This window comes from Amblyraja radiata, chromosome 11, assembly GCF_010909765.2.
Source record: "Amblyraja radiata isolate CabotCenter1 chromosome 11, sAmbRad1.1.pri, whole genome shotgun sequence".
Taxonomy (NCBI): Eukaryota; Metazoa; Chordata; class Chondrichthyes; order Rajiformes; family Rajidae; genus Amblyraja; species Amblyraja radiata.
The window spans coordinates 63311420-63329751 of NC_045966.1; the positions used below are offsets into that span (position 1 = coordinate 63311420).

The window sequence follows — 18332 nt, forward strand, 5'->3', positions numbered from 1 at the left end:
CCGCTACATTGATGACTGCATCTGTGCTGCCTCCTGCACCCATGCAGAAGCATAGACTTCACTACCAATATCCAACCATCACTCAAATTCACTTGGACTATCTTCGACATCTCCCTCCCCTTTCTTGATCTCACTGTCTTCATCACAGGAGATAGACTATTGACTATTATAAACCTACTGCCTCCCACAACTATCTAGACCACCTTTTCCCACACTGTCTACTTCAAAGACTATCCCCTACTAATTCCTCCATCTACGCTGCATCTGCACCCAAGATGGGGTGTTCCAATATCTGAATGTCCTCATTGTTTAGGGAACGGGGATTCTCCTCTTCTGTCGTGGATGAGGTCCACGTCTCCTCTGTACCCTGCAGCACTCTTGCTCCCCCTCCCCCCAGTTGCAACAGGGACAGAGTCCCCCTTGTCCTCACCTTTCACCCCATCAGCTGTCGCATACATAATCTTCCAACATTTTTGCCACCACCAATGGGATCCCACCAATTGTAAAATTTTCCCATCTCCACCCCAGACGTAACCCTTACTTTCCCTCTTGCTCCGTCCCTACCCCATCTTAGTTCTCCAACTAGTTCTACTATCCTCCTGATTAAATATTACTGATTGTATGCCGCGTAGTCACCTTCCCCTCAGCTAATAATAAACCATTCTATAGGGCACCACCCTTGCTTCCGCTCCCCCCAGTCACAACAGGGACGGAGTCCCCCTAGTCCTCACCTTTCACCCCATCAGTCATCGCATACAACGCATAATTCTCCATCATTTTTGCCACCTCCAGCAGCATCCCACCACTAGTCACATCTTCCCATCTCCACCCCTTTCCGCCTTCCGCAGGAACCGTTCCCTCCACAAATCCCTGGTTAACTCACCCCTTCCCACCCAAACCACCTCCTCCCCTGCAACCACCGGAAATGCAACAACTCTCCTTATAGCTCCTCCCTCGACTCTGTCCAGGGTCCCCGACAGTCCATTCAGGTGAGGCAGAGGTTCACTTGTACCTCCTCCAACCTCATCTTCTGTATCCGTTGTTCCAGTTGTGGACTCGTACATCGGTGAGACCAAACGTAGACCGGGCAAACTTTTTGCCGAACACCTTCACTCGATCTGTCTTGACCTACGTGATCTCCCAGTTGCCAAACACTTTAACTACCCTTTCCATTCCCATACTGACCCTTCTGACCCAGGCCTACTTCATTGTCAGAGTGGGGCCAAATACAATTTGGAGGAACGGCATCTCATATTTGGGCAGTTTACAACCTAGCAGTATGATACTGATTTCTCTAACTTCAAGTAACCCCTGCACCCCCTCTCTCTCCGCCCTACCCCCACCCTAGTCGTCATTCTAGTTTTACTGTCCTGTTGTGTTTCATTGTCTGTATAACTCGTTATCATCTAGCACACAGCCAACAATGGACCATTGTAGGCTCTACCTTACCTTGATCATCGTCATGTTTTTGCAGATCTTTCATCCATTTGTTCTATATTTCTCTATATCATCGTCAATATCTCTTGGTTACCTTTCCCCTGACTCTCAGTCTAAAGAAGGGTCCTATTCCTCCTCTCCAGTGATGCTGCCTGGCCCGCTGAGTTACTCCAGCTTTTTGTGTCTGTCTTTGGTTTAAACCAGCATCTGTTCTTTCCTACACAAAACAGAAAGAAAGACAGAAAAAAAGAAAGTCATGCATACATGCATATGCGTACATGCTTACATACATACATGCTTACATACATACATATGTTTACATACATACAATAATGGAAAAGCAGTATACCAAGGATTGGGGATATTTCAGTATTCCACTAAAACCGAAGCATTGATAAAGAAAAGGAAAGTAGAATATGAATGAAAATGAGCGAGAATCATGAAAGCAACACTAAGAATTTCCATACCTAAATAAAATGGAAAAGATAAGTGGATCCCCTGCAGACAGAGACAGGATTAATTTTATATGGTGGAATATGGAAACGGTAGAGAAATTAAACAAATATTTTGTATCTGTCTTCAGGGAAGAAGACACAGAAAACCTTCGGAAATATTGGAGAACTACAGGTCTCACGAGAATGAGGAGAAGAAATTAGAATTAGTAAAAACCTAGTATTGGAGAAATTAATGGGACTGAAAAGCAATAAATGCCAGCCTGATTCCATGCATCCTTAATTGTGCAGGAGCTGGTTGTTATCTTCCAAAGATTTTAGAATGGTTCTGTGCAATTGGAATTTAGCAAAATAACCTCACTGCTTAAAGGAAAGGAAAGTAGATAGTAGACCAATTAATTTGACTTCCAGTACATCAATAGAAAGAAAAATGCTGGAATCTATTGTTAAGAATGTGTAGCAGGAGGCTGGGAAAATAAAGATAAGTTTGGACGGGAGCAGTGTAGATTTGTGACATTTGTTCGAAGAATTTTGAGCTTGCAGCAGAATAGGTAAGAAGAAACCATTTGATATCGTATATTAGGATTTTGGGAAGGCCTCCAATAAGGTGCACCACAAAGAGGTTTTGGGTGCAAAATTAGAGCGCATTGGATTACGAGTGATGTGGGTTGAGGACTGGTTAACAAACAGAAATGCAAGAGTGGGAATAAACAAGTCATGTTGAGGTTGGAAGGCTGTGACCAGCGGGGCCCAGATACCAGTGCAGGAACCCCAATGGTTCACATCAATGATAGGGGATCAAGTAATACATGGAATAAAAAGAGAAAGACAGTGTGGACTGTGATGAGGATAGAGAGGCATTAGGGGGATATGGGCAAAGAGAATGGATAGGGTTGTGGCAGATCACACATAATATGCAAAAAATGAGCGAATCTAGTTTTTTAATGGTGGGAGATGTTTGTGTTCAAGGCGAGGGTGTCCTCATTTTGCTATAATTGTGTATGGATTCCGAAAGAAATTAAGATGCAAAGGACAATGTGGTGAAGGCCATTGTGCCCATGTGGCCTCTTTAATTCCTCACCTACTGGTGGTGCCATTTTCAAGGAGCTATGGACTTGTACCTCAAGGTAGATATTTTCCTCTCAGTTTCTCCATCTCTGCTGTCGCTTGTTGATATATCCCTCACCTACAATGTTTCCAGTCTTTATTTTAAGAGGTTATGAGCACAAGAGCGGAGATGCTTTGCTCCAGTTATACAGGGGCCTGGGGAATCTTGTTTACACATCTAGACCATATAACAGTACAGAACAGGAACAGAATGTATGTGCCAACCATGATGCCAGTTTCAGCTGCTCCTGCCTTTATGTGGCTGGTATCCATTTCCTGCAGGTTCATGTGCCTGTCTAAATGTTTCTTAAATGTTGTTATCAGAAGTAATTTCACCCCCAACCCAGCAGCATGTTCTAGGCATCCACCACTCTGTAAAATTACATGCCTTGTACATCTTTAAATCCCTTAAATCTAAACCATCTAGAATTTGACACTTCCCTCTAGGGGAACAAATTCTGACCAATATATTCTTTCTTTGCCTCTCATAATTTAATACATTTCCATCAGGTCTTCCCTCAGCCTCCAACGCTCCAGAGAACATAATACAAATCCTTAAACCTAATACTCTTTCATCCAGGCAACATCCTGGTGAAACCTTTGCACCCTCTCCAAAGCCCACACATCCTTATTGTAATGCGGCGATCAGAACTGCACACATTGCTCTAAATGTTGCTTAACTAAGGTTTTATACAACTGCAACATGACTTCCTAACTTTTATACTCAACAGCCTGCCGTGTGCCATAGGCCTTCTTTACTTCTATATCTACTGGTGTTTCAAGAAGCAGTGGACTTGCAAACCAAGATAGATCTCTTTCTTCATCTCTGCCTCGGGTGTTATCAAAGTGAAGCTTTCTACTCCAGGTTGATAGAGCCCTCATTCACAATTGTTTTCATTTTCCGCACTTCTGCTCTTCCCTGAATGATTCCTTTCCCTTTGCATGGTTCCCGTTCCTCTGCTCATTTTGTGTCTGACTGCAAGTTTCATTTCTTTCTGAACGTTTCCCATCTCTCTGCATGCTTCAACGAAGATGTAATGTGAAAAGAACAGATCAAAGCCGACGATGATCAAGGAAATGTGCAATGGTTCATTATTGGATGAGGGGAAGGTAACAATGAGGCATACAAACAGTAAAATTAATCAGGAGGGCAGTGAAACTAGAAGGAGAACTAGGGTGGGGGAGGGACAGAGAGAGAGGGTTGCTTGAACTTAGAGAAATCAATATTCATACCGCTGGGTTGTAAGCTGCCCGTGAAATATGAGGTGTTCTTCCAATTTACGTTTGGCCTTACTTGCACCTCCTCCCAACTCATCTACTGTATCCGCTGTTCTAGATGTGGACACCTATATATCGGGGAGGCCAAGCGAACACTGGGCGATCGTTTTGCTGAAAAGTCCGCCCAGGCCTACGCAATCTCCCAGTTGCTAAACACTTTAACTCCTCCTCCCATTCCCACACTGACCTTTCTGTCCTGGGCCTCCTCCACTGTCAGAGTGAGGCCCAACGTGAATTGGAGGAACATCATTTCTGCAGGAACGGACGGTGGGCCGAAGGGCCTGTTTCCGTGCTGTATCTCTAATCTAAACTAAATAAACTAAACAAAACCACTTGACCGACAGCCATAACTGTTTCTTTTAACAATTGAAGGAAAATAGAATATCCTACGTTGCCTTACCATGTTTCTGCTCGCCCTCTTCTCGAAAGCCTGCACTGTGCCCTCTACTGACGTTTCCAACTTCAAAACAAACCTTCTCAAAATAGCTGCAAGGATCTCCCGCGCAGTGTTATAGTCAGAGTAGTACAGGATGAAACATGCCCTTTGGCCCACCATATCTATGCCAATCATCATGCCTATGTATGCTAATGGTGTGGGGACCAGATCAGTACAGAACCAGATCAGTGTGGTTTAGTCAATGTGTTGTACAAACTTTAACATGACATCCCAACTCATATACTCAATGCCTCAAGTGATGAAGGCAAGCATGTCATCATACCCTGTCCCCTACCCTGGTTTAACTTCCCAAAATGCTTCACTTGACAAAAATGGATTCTTTCCTCTGCCTGGAAGAGTGAATCACATCACCGTGTCTAATGTATCAGTTATATCTTCGTGGTATTTTCTGTGAGAATCCTGCCAACTTACATCTGATTGAAACTGTTAACGTTGTTCACTTGGGAACTCCTCCACCTATGGACGAGTTGTTTGCTAAAATAGCATTTACAAAGATTTGTTTCAAATTCAAATTAAATTCCATCAAGAATCAATTCCATCTGAGAAGCAAGCTAAAAATCAGGAGGGCAAAAAAGGGACAGGAGGTAGCTCGGGCAGATAGCATTAAGGATCATCCCAAGAAATGTTATGTATATATAAAGGGGAAAATTGTAACCAGGGAGAAAATAAGGAATCAAAGCGGTCAACTCTATGTAGAGTTACAGGAGATGGGCAAGATCCTCAATGAGTATTTCTCCTCTGTTTTTACTGTGAACTAAGCCCTGAGGACTGGGGAACTTGGGGCAGTCAATGGAAGTGTCTTAAGAGCAGTCAGTATTACAGCCAAGAGGTGCTGAATATCCTGACGTGTATGAAGGTAGACAAATCTCCTGGACCTGATCAGATATATCCGAGGACACTGTAGTAAACTAGAGAGGAGATTGCAAGTGCTCTGGCTGAAATTTACAAGTCGTCATTAAATACGGGTGAGGTGCCAGAAGACTGGAGGGTGTTGTGCCTCTTTTCAAGAAGGGCTGCAGGGGAAATGCTGGGAGCTACAGGCCAGTGAGCTTAACATCTGTAGTCTGAAAGTTACTAGAGAATATTCTGAAGGATAAGATAAACATGCATTTAGATGGACAAGGGCTGATTAGGGATAGTCAACATGGTTTTGTATGAGGGAGGTCTTGTCTCACAAACGTTATTGAGTTCTTTGAAGATATGACCAAAATGGTTGATGAGGGCAGAGCTGTAGATGTATATATCGACTTCGGCCAAGCATTTGACAAAGTTTTGCATGGTAGGCTGCTCTGGAAGGTTAGATCGCATGGGATCCAAGGAGAGATAGCTGAATGGCTTTATGGAAGGAAGCAGAGGGGGATGGTGGAAGGATGATTTTCGGACCCGAGGCCTGTGACTCAGGGTTCAGTGCTGCACCCATTGCTGTTTGTCATCTACATCCATGATTTGAATAAGAATGTACATGGCATAATTAGCAAGTTTGCAGATGATGCTAAAGTGGGTGGTATTGTAGATAGTGGTTATCATAAGTTACAGGAGGATCTTGATCAATTCGACAAGTAGGCTGAGGAACGGTTGATGAAGTTTAATACTGTATAGACAAGTGTGAGGTGTTGCATTTCGGGAAGTCTAACATGGACAGGACCTACACAGTGAATGGTAGGCCTCTAGGATTGTTGTAGAGCAGAGGGAACTAGAAGTGCAGGTACAAAGTTCCTTGAAACTGGCATCACAGGTAGATAGGGTAGTCAAAAAGGTTTTTGGCACATTGGCCTTCATCAGTCAGAGTACTGAGCATAGAGGTTGGGAGGTCATGTTACAGTTGTATAAGACATTGGTGAGGTCAATGTGATTGAAGATGGTGCCTGAATGCTGCACAACAGCAAACAATCAAATATACTAGTTCTGAGCTTAGCAGATAAAAGAAACAGCAAACATTAGTGCTGTAACGAACAAGCTGCTAATGCATTTAAACGCATTAGCACTATTGCGATCTACCGACGGCAACGAGAATATCACGATCACGGGAATCCCCGACCTCGCGGGGGATCGCAGGAACAGTGAGTACAGTACCTGGAAACACCAGGGAGGCATCCAGTGTGTGTTTGGAAACATGGCCAATGGGCAGGACTATGTCAGACTGAAGCACAGGGGATTACGACCCCTCTCTCCTACCATTCTACTGACCAATGTTCAGTCACTGGTAAATAAAGTGGAGGATGTAAGGTCAAGGCTGCTTTTATCAAAGGAATACTGTCTGCTCTGTTTCACAGAGACATGTCTCACCCCCAGCTCCCCAGATTTAGTCGTCCAACCTGAAGGTTTCCCCATCCATCGTATGAACCAAACGCAGGCATCGGGGAAAGGGATAGGCAGGGCAGTCTGCCTCATGGTCAACTCTGCGTGGTGTTCAGATGTGGCAGTCCTGTCTAACTATCTGGCGGTGAAGTGTCGCCCCTTCTAACTCCTGACAAAATTCACCATTATCATCATGATGGCAGTGGACACCCCACCCCAGGCAGACGTCCGTCTAATACTGGAGGAGCTGCACACTGTGGTCAACAAGCACCAATTTGAACATTGACATCTCCAATTTCAGATAGTCTTTGCTTTCTCCCTCCTTCCCCTCCTCTTCCCAGCTCTCCCACAAGCCTACAGTCCTCGCCTCTTACATTTCCCCCCCCCCCCCCCCCCCCCCCCCCCCCCACGACATCAGTCTGAAAAGAAGGGTCTCGACCCGAAACGTCACCTATTCCTTCTCTCCATAGATGCTGCCTCACCCGCTGAGTTTCTCTTTAGCATTTTTGTCTACCTTTGATTTTTCCAGCATCAGCAGTTCTTTCTTAAACAAGCACCAGACAGCATACCCCGAAGCCTTTACCATCAACATGACCGGGGACTTCAACAAAGCCAACATGAAAAACCACTCTCAAACTACCACCAAGATGTTTCCTGCAGCCACAGAGGATTAAACACCCTTGACCAGAGAGATGCATATCACTCCATCCCTCGCTCGCACTTCGGGAAACTGACCATTCAGCTGTGCTGCTTCTTCCTGCATACAGGCAGCAACTGAAGAGTGCACCCCCAGCAGTGAGGACTGCACAGAGCTGGTCAGGGGAGGCAGAGGAACATCTACAGGACTGCTTGGAGTTAGTAGACTGGGCAATGTTCAAGGACTTAGCAACGTATGCCACAGTTATTACTGACTTCATAAGGAAATGTGTGGAGGAGTGTGTTCCTACAAAAACCATCTGAGTGGTTCCCAACTAGAAGCCCTGGATGAACCAGGAGATCCGCATTCTTCTGAGGACCAGATCCCAGGCATTCAAGTCTGGCGACGAAGAGGTATACAAGAAGGCCAGATATGATCTTGACAAGGCCATAAAAAAGCCAAAAGAGACATCCGCTCAAAGCTGTAGGATGAGGCGGATGTTCAGCAACTGTGGTAGGGCTTGAATGCCATCACTTCCTACAAGGCAAAATCAGGAGGCAGCTCAAGCGACAGCGAAGCATCACTCCCTGACGAGCTCAAAGCATTCCACGCACGCTTTGATTGGGAGAACACTGATGTGCCTTCCACCAAGATGCTATTACAATCTTAGTCATAGAGGCCGATGTCAGAAGATCCTTAGGTGGGGTGAACCCTCAGAAGACGACTGGACCTGATGGTATAACTGGTTGTGTTCTTAAAAACCCCGCAGGCCAACTGGCCGCAGTTTTTGCAGACATTTTCAACCTCTTTACTGAAGTCTGAGGTTCCCACCTGCTTTAAGAGTATTGCCCAAGCAGAGTAAGGTGACGTGCCTCAACGACAACTGTGATGATGAAGTGCTTTGAGAGGTTATTTATCGCACATATCAACACCTACCTCAACAAGAAGGCAAATGCAATGCAAGCATTTATTTCAAGAGGACTGGAATACAAAAACGGGTGTAATGCTCTAAGGTGCTGGTCAGGCCGCATTTGGGGTATTGTGACCAATTTAGGGTCCCATTATCTGAGGAAGGGTGTGCTGACTCTGGAGAGGATCCAGGGGAGGTTTACGAGAATGATCCCAGGAATGGACTGAAATGAACTGAAAGGAATGTTGTGCAAAACCAAATTGTTTTGCATATTTTACTTGGATTTTATCTATTGATTTCCTGTTATGTGAAAATTTTCCTTTTTTTAAAAATAGTTTTGGTTTAGATATGTGAAGACTAGATTTGTGAAGACTGAGTGGGTTAACATATGATGAGTATTTTACGGCATTGGCCCTCAACCCGCTGGAGTTTACGAAGGGGACCTCATTGAAACCTACCGAATAGTGAAAGGCCTGATAGAGTGGATATGAAGAGGATGTTTCCACCAGTGGGAGAGGCTTAGAACAGAGGCCATAGCCTCAGAATTATAGGACGTTCCTTTAGGAAGGAGATGAGGATGAATTTATTTAGTCAGAGGGTGGTGAATCTGTGGAATTCATTGCCACAGAAGGCTGTGGAGGCTGTCATAAGGTCATAAGCCAGGTCATATGTGATAGGAGTAGAATTAGGCCATTCGTCCCATCAGGTCTACTCCGCCATTCAATCATGGCTGATCTATCTCTCCCTCCTAACCCCATTCTCCTGCCTTCTCCCCATAACCTCTGACACCTGTACTAATCAAGAATCTATCTAACTCTGCCTTAAAAATATCCACTGACTTGGCATCCAAATTAAAAGAACGTCCTTTAATTCTGATGCTATGACCTCTAATCCTAGACTCTCCCACTGGTAGAAAGATCCTCCCCACATCTATCCAAGCCTTTCACTATTCTGTAAGTTTCAATGAAGTCCCCCCTCATTCTTCTAAACTCAGCTAATATAGGCCCAATTACGTCAAACCCAGGGAGGGCTAGCCAACTGGATAGAAAATTGGCTTCATGGAGGAAAGAGGGTGAGGTGGAAGGGTGATAGGTTTAAGGTGAGGGGGAAAAGATTTATTAGGAACCTGAGGGTAACCGTTTAAGACAAAGAGTGGAGGGTATATGGAATGAGCTGCAGGAGAGGGTGGTTGAGGCAGGTACTAACACAACATTTAAGAGACATTTGGACAGGTACTTGGATGTGCATGGGTAGGTAGGTAGGTGGGACTAGTGTAAATAGGCCACGTTGGTCGGTATGGGTACGTTTGGCTGTATGACTATATAACACAATGTAGACAGGAATGTGAGACTGAGGCTATTATCAGATCATCCTCTCCACACCCACTCTATCCAGGTCTTTGACTATTCTGCATGTGTCAATGTGTCGTCGTGCCCCCCCCCCCCCCCCCCCCCCCCTCCCCGCTGTCCAACTCCAGCGAGTACAGGCCCAGTTCCGACAAATGCTCATCATAGGTTAACCTACTAATGGATATCTTTAATCAATGGATATTTTTAAGGCAGAGATAGATACATTCTTGATTAGTACAGGTGTCAGGGGTTATGGGGAGAAGGCAGGAGAATGGGGTTAGGAGGGAGAGATAGATTAGACATGATTGAATGGCGGAGTAGACGATAGGCCGAATGGCATAATTTTGCTCCTATCACTTATGAACTTATGAAGAACCTAGACCCATTACAATTGGCCTACCACCACAACATGTCAACGGAGGATGCGACCTCACTGGCTCTCCACTCTGCACTGGATCACTTGGACAGTAAAAACACATACGTCAGGCTGTTGTTTATAGACAACAGCATAGCTTTCAATTCTCTCATCCCCAAGCTACTTATCAAGCTCACAGAACTAGGTCTCTCCACATCCCTCTACAATTGGATTATCAACAGGCCACAGTCTGAATTGGCAGTAACGCTTCTTCCACAATAACCATCAATACGGGAACACCTCAAGGCTGCGTGCTCAGTACCCTGCTCTACTCACTCTATACTCACAACTGTGCAGCCATGGACACAGTGCGAACTCCATCTTCTAGTTCGCCGATGATACCACTTTTGTTGGACGAATTACAGAAGATGATGAGTCAAAGTATAGAAGTGAGATCGGTCGACTGACCAAATGGTGGCAGCACAACAACCTGGCTCTCAATGTCAGTAAGACCAAGGAACTTTAGTTTAGAGATACGGCGCAGAAACAGGCCCTTCGGTCTGCGCCGACCAGCAATCCCCACACATTAACACTATCCCACACACACTAGGGACAATTGTTATTTACCAACCCAATTTACTTACATACCTGTACGTCTTTAGAGTGTGAGAGGAAACTGAAGATCTCAGAGGAAACCCACGCAGTCATGGGGAGAACGTACAAACTCAGTATAGACAGCACCCGAATCCCCGAATGAACACGGGTCTCTTGCACTGCAAGCGCTGTAAAGCAGCAACTCTACCGCTGCGCCACCGTGCCGCCCATTGATTGCGAACTTTGGAAGAGAAAGGATGAGGACCCACAAACCTGTCTATATCGACAGGACGATGGCAAAGAGAGTCAAAAGCTTCAAATTCCTGAGCGTGCATATTTCCGAAGATCTTTCCTGAACCCAGCACACTGATGAAATTATAAAGAAAGCCCATCAACGCTTCTACTTCCTGAGAAGATTGCAGAGATTTGGTACGTCAGAGAGGATTCTCTTGAACATCTACAGGTGTACAGTAGAGAGCATCATGGCCTTGTTCGGCAACTTGAATGTCTAGGAGTGAAGAAGGCTACAAAAAGTGGTGAACACTGCCCAGTCCATCACGGGTTCTGATCTCCCGACCATCGAAGGAATTTACAGGTCAGAGACTCATCATCATCAGAGACCCTCACCACCCTGGCCACACACTCTGATCACCCCTGCCATCGGGGAAAAAGAGCCTTAAAACTGCTAACATCCAGGTTCAGGACAGCTTCTTCCCCCACAGCCATCAGGCTATTAAACACTACAAACTCCTTATAAGCTCTGAACTAGACACAAAATGCTGGAGTAACTCAATGGGGCAGGCAGCATCTCTGGACAGAACGAATAGGTGACGTTGCGGGTTGAGACCTTTCTTCAGACTGTCTCAACCCGAAACATCACCCATTTCTTCTATCCAGAGATGCTGCCTGGCCTGCTGAGTTACTCCAGCATTTTGTGTCTATCTAAACCAACATCTGCAGTTTTCTTCCTACTCAAGCTCTGAATTACATATTGGGGGCATTGGTTTTCCACTATTATTGTTTATTTGTTTTTAAGTGTATGTATATATATTGTCTATAGAACTCTATGTTTACATATTCTGTTATGCTGCTGCGAATAAGAATTTCATTGTTCTATGTGGGATATACAGTGCCCTCCATAATGTTTGAGACAAAGACCTATCATTTATTTATTTGCCTCTGTATTCCACAATTTGAGATTTGTAATAGAAAAATTCACATGTGGTTAAAGTCCACATTGTCAGATTTTAATAAAGGCCATTTTTATACATTTCAGGGCACCGTGATGCATGTGAAAATTGCAGCAGTGTTTATACATAGCCCCCCCCCCCCCCCCCCCCCCCCCCCCCCCCCCCCCATTTTCAGGGCACCATAATGTTTGGGACACAGCAATGTCATGTAAATGAAAGTAGTCATGTTTAGTATTTTGTTGCATATCCTTTGCATGCAATGACTGCTTGAAGTCTGTGATTCATGGACATCACCAGTTGCTGGGTGTCTTCTCCGGTGATTCTCTGCCAGGCCTGTATTGCAGCCATCTTTAGCTTATGCTTGTTTTGGGGGCAAGTTCCCTTCAGTTTTCTCTCCAGCATATAAAAGACATGTTCAATTGGGTTCAGATCGGGTGATTGACTTGGCCACTCAAGTATTGGCCATTTTTTAGCTTTGAATAACTCCTTTGTTGCTTTAGCAGTATGTTTGGGATCATTGTCTTGCTGTAGAATGAACCGCTGGCCAATGAGTTTTGAGGCATTTGTTTGAACTTGAGCAGATAGGATGTGTCTATACACTTCAGCATTCATTATGCTACTACCATCAGCAGTTGTATCATCAATGAAGATAAGTGAGCCAGTACCTTCAGCAGCCATACATGCCCAGGCCATAACACCCCCACCACCGTGTTTCACAGATGAGGTGGTATGCTTTGGATCTTGGGCAGTTCCTTCTCTCCTGCATACTTTGCTCTTGCCATCACTCTGATATAAGTTAATCTTCATCTCATCTGTCCACAAGACCTTTTTCCAGACTGTGGTTGCTCTTTTAAGTACTTCTTGGCAAACTGTAACCTGGCCATCCTATTTTTGAGGCTAACCAATGGTTTGCATCTTGCAGTGTAGCCTCTGTATTTCTGTTCATTAGGACCTCTGCGGACAGTGGTCATTGACAAATCCACACCTGACTCCCGAAGGGTGTTTCTGATCTGGGGTTTGGGGATATTTCTTTATTATAGAGAGAATTCTTCTGTCATCAGCTGTGGAGATCTTCCTTGGCCTGCCAGTCCCTTTGTGATTAGTAAACTCACCAGTGCCCTCTTTCTTCCTACTGATGTTCCAAACAGTTGATTTTGTAAGCCTAAGGTTTGGCTGATGTCTCTAACAGTTTTATTCTTGTTTCTCTCTCATAATGGCTTCTTTGACTTTCATTGGCACAACTTTGGTCCTCATGTTGATTAACAGCAATAAATGTTTGCAAAGGTGATGGAAAGACTGGAGGAAAGACAAGATGCTGAGAGCTCTCTTATACCTGCATTAAGGAGGCATTGAAACACACCTGAGCAATTACAAACACCTGTGAAGCCATGTGTCCCAAACATTATGGTGCCCTGAAATGGGGGGACTATGTATAAACACAGCTGTAATTTCTACATGGTGAAACCAATATGTATAAAAATTGGCTTTAATAAAATCTGACAATGTGCACTTTAACCACATGTGATTGTTTTCTATTACAAATCTCAAATTGTGCAGTACCGAGGCAAATAAATAAATGATGGGTCTTTGTCCCAAACATTATGGAGGGAACAGTATAAATAAAACACTAGAGTGTATTGATCAATTTTTAGCTTTGAAAAACTCCTTTGTTGTTTCAGCAGTATGTTTGGGATCATTGTCTTGCTGTAGAATGAACAGCTGGCCAATGAGTTTTGAGGCATTTGAGGGCGGTGGAGGCAGGTTCTCTGGATGCTTTCAAGCGAGAGCTAGATAGGACTCTTAAAAATAGTGGAGTCAGGGGATATGGGGATAAGGCAGGAATGGGGTACTGATTGGTGATGATCAGTCATCATCACATTGAATGACGGTGCTGGCTCGAAGGGCCGAATGGCACCTATCGTCTATTGTCTATTGTGTTCAGTTTTTGTCACCATGTTATAGGAAAGATGTTAAGTTTCAAATGGTTCAGAGAATATTTACCAGGATGTTTTCAGAACTCGAGGGACTGAGCTATAGGGAGAGGTTGAGCAGGCTAGGGCTTTATCCTAGAGGTGTACACAATCATGAGTGGAATTGGTTAGGCAAACGCACAGAGTCTCTTGTCCAGAGTCGGGGAATCGAGAACCAGAAGACATAGGTTTAAAGTGAAGTGGGAAAGATTTGGTACACAGATAGGGTAACTTTGGAGGGATATGGGTCAAAAGCAGGCAGGTGGGACTAGTGTAGATGGGGCATGTTGGTTGCCACGGGCAAGTTGGGCCGAAGGCACATGCTGTATGACTCTATGACTCGAAGAACAAATTTAGTATTCTGCACAAGTTGAAGTAGTTTGTTATAGACATCCTTCTCCCTTTAGAATCATAAAACCTTTCCTCCTTAATGTTTGCACCTTGTAGCTTGCTCCCAATATAATCCACTAATCTTTCTGGCCACACTGCCCTGCAGTTTACTCAGTCCTGCATGGCTGCAGTCAGTATTATAACCAAACCCTCAGTGGGAGGTTGAGGTGAGCTGCCACCTTGAACCACTGCAGTCTATGTTGTGAAAGTACTCCACAGGTAAGGAGACCCAGGATTTAGACCCAGCAGCAGCAATACATTTGCACGTCAGGATTATTTATGAAATAGAATCAGGGAGTGAAGTTCCTTCTGCCCTACTGCTCTTATACTGCCTTGTCGTGGAGATTTAGGGTTTGGCAGGAAATACCAAATTAAACCTGGGCATATATCTGCAGTGCTCCGTGCAGGTATACAATGTGATCACGGTGCACTGATGGTGCATAGGAGGGGGGCGAGGGCAGAAATTAAGTAAAGGGTGTGCAGTGCCATTCAAACACACTGATTTTCCCAAATAGTCCATCTCTACCTATTCTGCTTTGAATTTCTGCAAATATCACCCATTCCACAATAGTTTTTCATTAGTTAGAGATTCACCACCTCTAGGGATGTGGAAACAAAATCAGTTGGGCTCTCCTGAAGGGAATCAGAGGGGCAACTGAGCAAACGTAATCAGCCTGGATTGGCAACAGCTTTGCTGAAGACTGCAATAAATTGCAGAGTTATGCTTGTAGCCCAGTCCGTCAGACAGGCCAGCCTCCCGACTATTAACTCCATCTACACTTCCATCTATGCCTCAGGAAAACAGTCAACTCAATCAAGGACTTTTTTCAGTGTAGAAACAAGGTTTACACAAAAGAACACAAAGTGCTGGATAACTCAGTGGGTCAGACAGTATCTCAGTAAAAATGGATAGGTGAAGATTCAGGTCTGGACCCTTCTTCAGACTGATCGTAATGGGGGTGGAAGAGCTTTTCCGACACTTTTTTCACCGCATTCATTGACTTCTGTTGGACAGAAGATACAAAAGTTTGAAAACACAAACCACCAAATTCCAAAATAGTTTCTTCCCCGCTGTTATCAGACTACTCCCCTGAGCTAGGGTGTAGTCCCAATCTTTCAACCGACCTCATTGTAAACCGGGGACTTTACTCTGCAACTATAAACTTTCTCCTTGCCCCTCCTGTACTTGCATATACATGTTTATACTCCTGTAATGAATGATTTGACTGGATAGCACGCAAACCAAGCTTTACATTATCTGGGTACACCTGACCATAATGATAAACACAAACCCTCTCTGTGACAACAGAACGGCAGTTGTGGGCTACCTAACAACCTGTGGCTGAATATATCCCAATATTTCCTGTGATTTTATATCTGCTGCTTCAGCTTCTGCTCCCAGGTCCCCCTCATTTTGAACATGCCTTTTCCTTCCATTGAACCTCATTTGGAATTTTGTTTTTGTCAATGGGAATTAATTTAGTTTAGTTTAGAGATACAGTTTGGAAACAGGCCCTTCGGCTCACCGAGTCCACACCAACCAGCTATCCCCGTACATTAACACTATCCTACACACTAGGGACAATTTACAATTGTACCAAAGCCAATTAACCTACAAACCTGCACGTCTTTAGAGTGTGGAAGGAAAGGATCCACAGCCCGGGTCCCTTCCCGAGAGCCGGCCCCACGGAACATGAGCTGCCTTTCTGAGATGCCCAACGTGCCGTTGCGTGACGCTGAGAGGCGCATACTGTACAGGCTGCTCCTGCACACTCCACATTTCCACGCCCTCGTCTTCCGTCCAGGCATGCCCTGGCGGTCTGTATCACCACCTGACGGCGGGAGCGGTCCCCAGTGGAGTATAAGGGAGTCCTCCTCCTCCTCCTTTACATCGGGGACCTGGGGTGGAGAGTTGCACATGGCTGTGGCCTGTAACAGGTACTTGAGCCGGTTCATGGACTCGCCAGCCGCCCGTCACTTCTGCGACGAGGAAGAGACCGTGTTCCATGTCTACATGCAGTGTGCGAGGTTGCTGCCCAAGTTCGACAATCTGAAGGGGCTGCTCCTCAAGTTTTGGCTACATTTTAGCCCCACACTACTGATATTTGGGCACCCAGTACAGAAGGTGGAGGGTCGGGAGGGAGGGGGGGGATCTCCCTGTCCGTCTGCTCCTGGGCCTGGCCAAGATGGCCGATCGCGGGTCCAGGCACCGGGGTCGACGGCTGCACCGGGGTCGACTGCCTCCCCCTTTTCCGGGGTTACGTCCGTGCCCGCGTGTCCCTGGAGCGGGAACACGTGGTGTTCACGGGGACTTTAGCGGCCTTCTGTGAACGCTGGTCGCCGCGGGAGGTCGAATGTATTATTGATAAACTTGGCGATATATTCATTTGATGACTGTTTGTTTGTAAACTGCCAATATAGGCAGCCTTTATTGGCAGCCTTCCCTGCGGCTGTTACACAACTTAATTCTGCACCTTGGTGATTGCCAGTCACCTCCCACCCCCCGGACACTCCTTCCCCCAGAAACATTGCACTACTGCTACTGTATATACATATATATATTTTACTGTTCCATTATTCTATGTTCGCTCTTCTGGGTGAGATGCTAACTGCATTTCGTTGTCTCTGTACTGTACACTGCACAATGACAATACAGATTGAATCTGAATCTAATCGACCCAAAATGTCACCCATTCCTTCTCACCAGAGATGCTGCCTGTCCCGCTGAGTTACTCCAACATTTTGTATCTATCCCTGCCGCATAAATTTATCTTTTGAATATAACTTACTATTTAGAAGCTTAAAATTTTTTTGATAAGAGTATTGAATGATCTGATGAAGAAACAGGTGTGGATTTCATCTAAGATATGATCAGCTGTGATGTTTGAATGACTATGGGCAATGCTTGTGTTAGAATGTGGTGGAATTATCAATGTGCAAACAAGTGATGCAGTAGCGTTTTCACTGAGTTGAAGTGATTGACTTATACTTTGTTGACTTTTTTGTTTGCAGACTGGAAGCAATTTGAACCCCAATGCGAAGGAATTTGTCCCTGGGATAAAGTACTGACACTGTTAACCTGCGGGTGAATGTAGCACAATCTCCACACTGCAAAGTCAGTAACAGAGCAATCAATAATAGAAGCTGCCTTCTATGTCACTGTGTTACACTCATGCCTTGCCAAAGTTTTCACTTGCTGTTGCATGCTAAATAAATGTACCAAGACTATTATTATTCAATAACATGGTTCTAGTTGTTGATGAAAACAATCCTCATACAAGTGCCACGTGAGGAATAGACAGTGTGGAACAGAAATCCTGTCTGGACTCATCCAGGTGGACTCTTTCTTTGTTGCACGTTGCCCAGGTGAAAGATGAGATTGGCATTTGCCTGTGACTGAGTGGGGCTGGAGCTGGTCAGCTAATTCCACAAATTTATTCTTGGAAGAAAGGTCTCAACCCGAAACGTCACCCACTCCTTCTCTCCAGAGATGCTGCCTGTCCCGCTGTGTTACTCCAGCATTTTGTGTCAATCCTCGGTGTAAACCAGCATCTGCAGTTCCTTCCTACACAGCTGGCTTTTTTCTTTCAACATGTTGGAATCTCCGACTTAATCAACTTGGCATACTTACACCGTTTCCCTCTTTTTCATCATCTCTCTGTCTCCAAGTCAGAGGAAAAATCATCAACTGGCTTTTACGCAAAAGCACTGACTCCCACAGCATCTGCCTTTTACAGGAAACAAGGCTCCTTTCCACTGTGGTTGGAGCCCTATATTGCATTTGCTCTGTATCATATACTTCTGCTCTTACACATCACCCTCTGTATAGACATAGAGTTCCTCTCATCCTCACCTTTCACCCTATGAATCTTCAAGTCGAGCACATCATTCTTCATGTAATAACAAGG

General features: G+C 45.0%; 1 protein-coding gene across 3 annotated transcripts in view; it reads left to right on the forward strand.

The window, feature by feature from the left end:
• paip2 (poly(A) binding protein interacting protein 2) overlaps nt 1-17663 on the forward strand; it is a 63753-nt gene extending 46090 nt beyond the window's left edge. For 2 of the 3 annotated variants that reach the window (XM_033030020.1, XM_033030022.1), the window contains exons 4-5: nt 2021-2064; nt 17437-17663. In XM_033030020.1, coding sequence (XP_032885911.1) covers nt 2021-2064; nt 17437-17452 — 60 coding nt within the window. In that variant the 3' untranslated portion in view covers nt 17453-17663. The remainder of the gene's footprint in view (nt 1-2020; nt 2065-17436) is intronic. The other variant, XM_033030021.1, reaches the window with a different exon arrangement.
• The last annotated feature ends 669 nt before the right edge of the window (nt 17664-18332 follow it).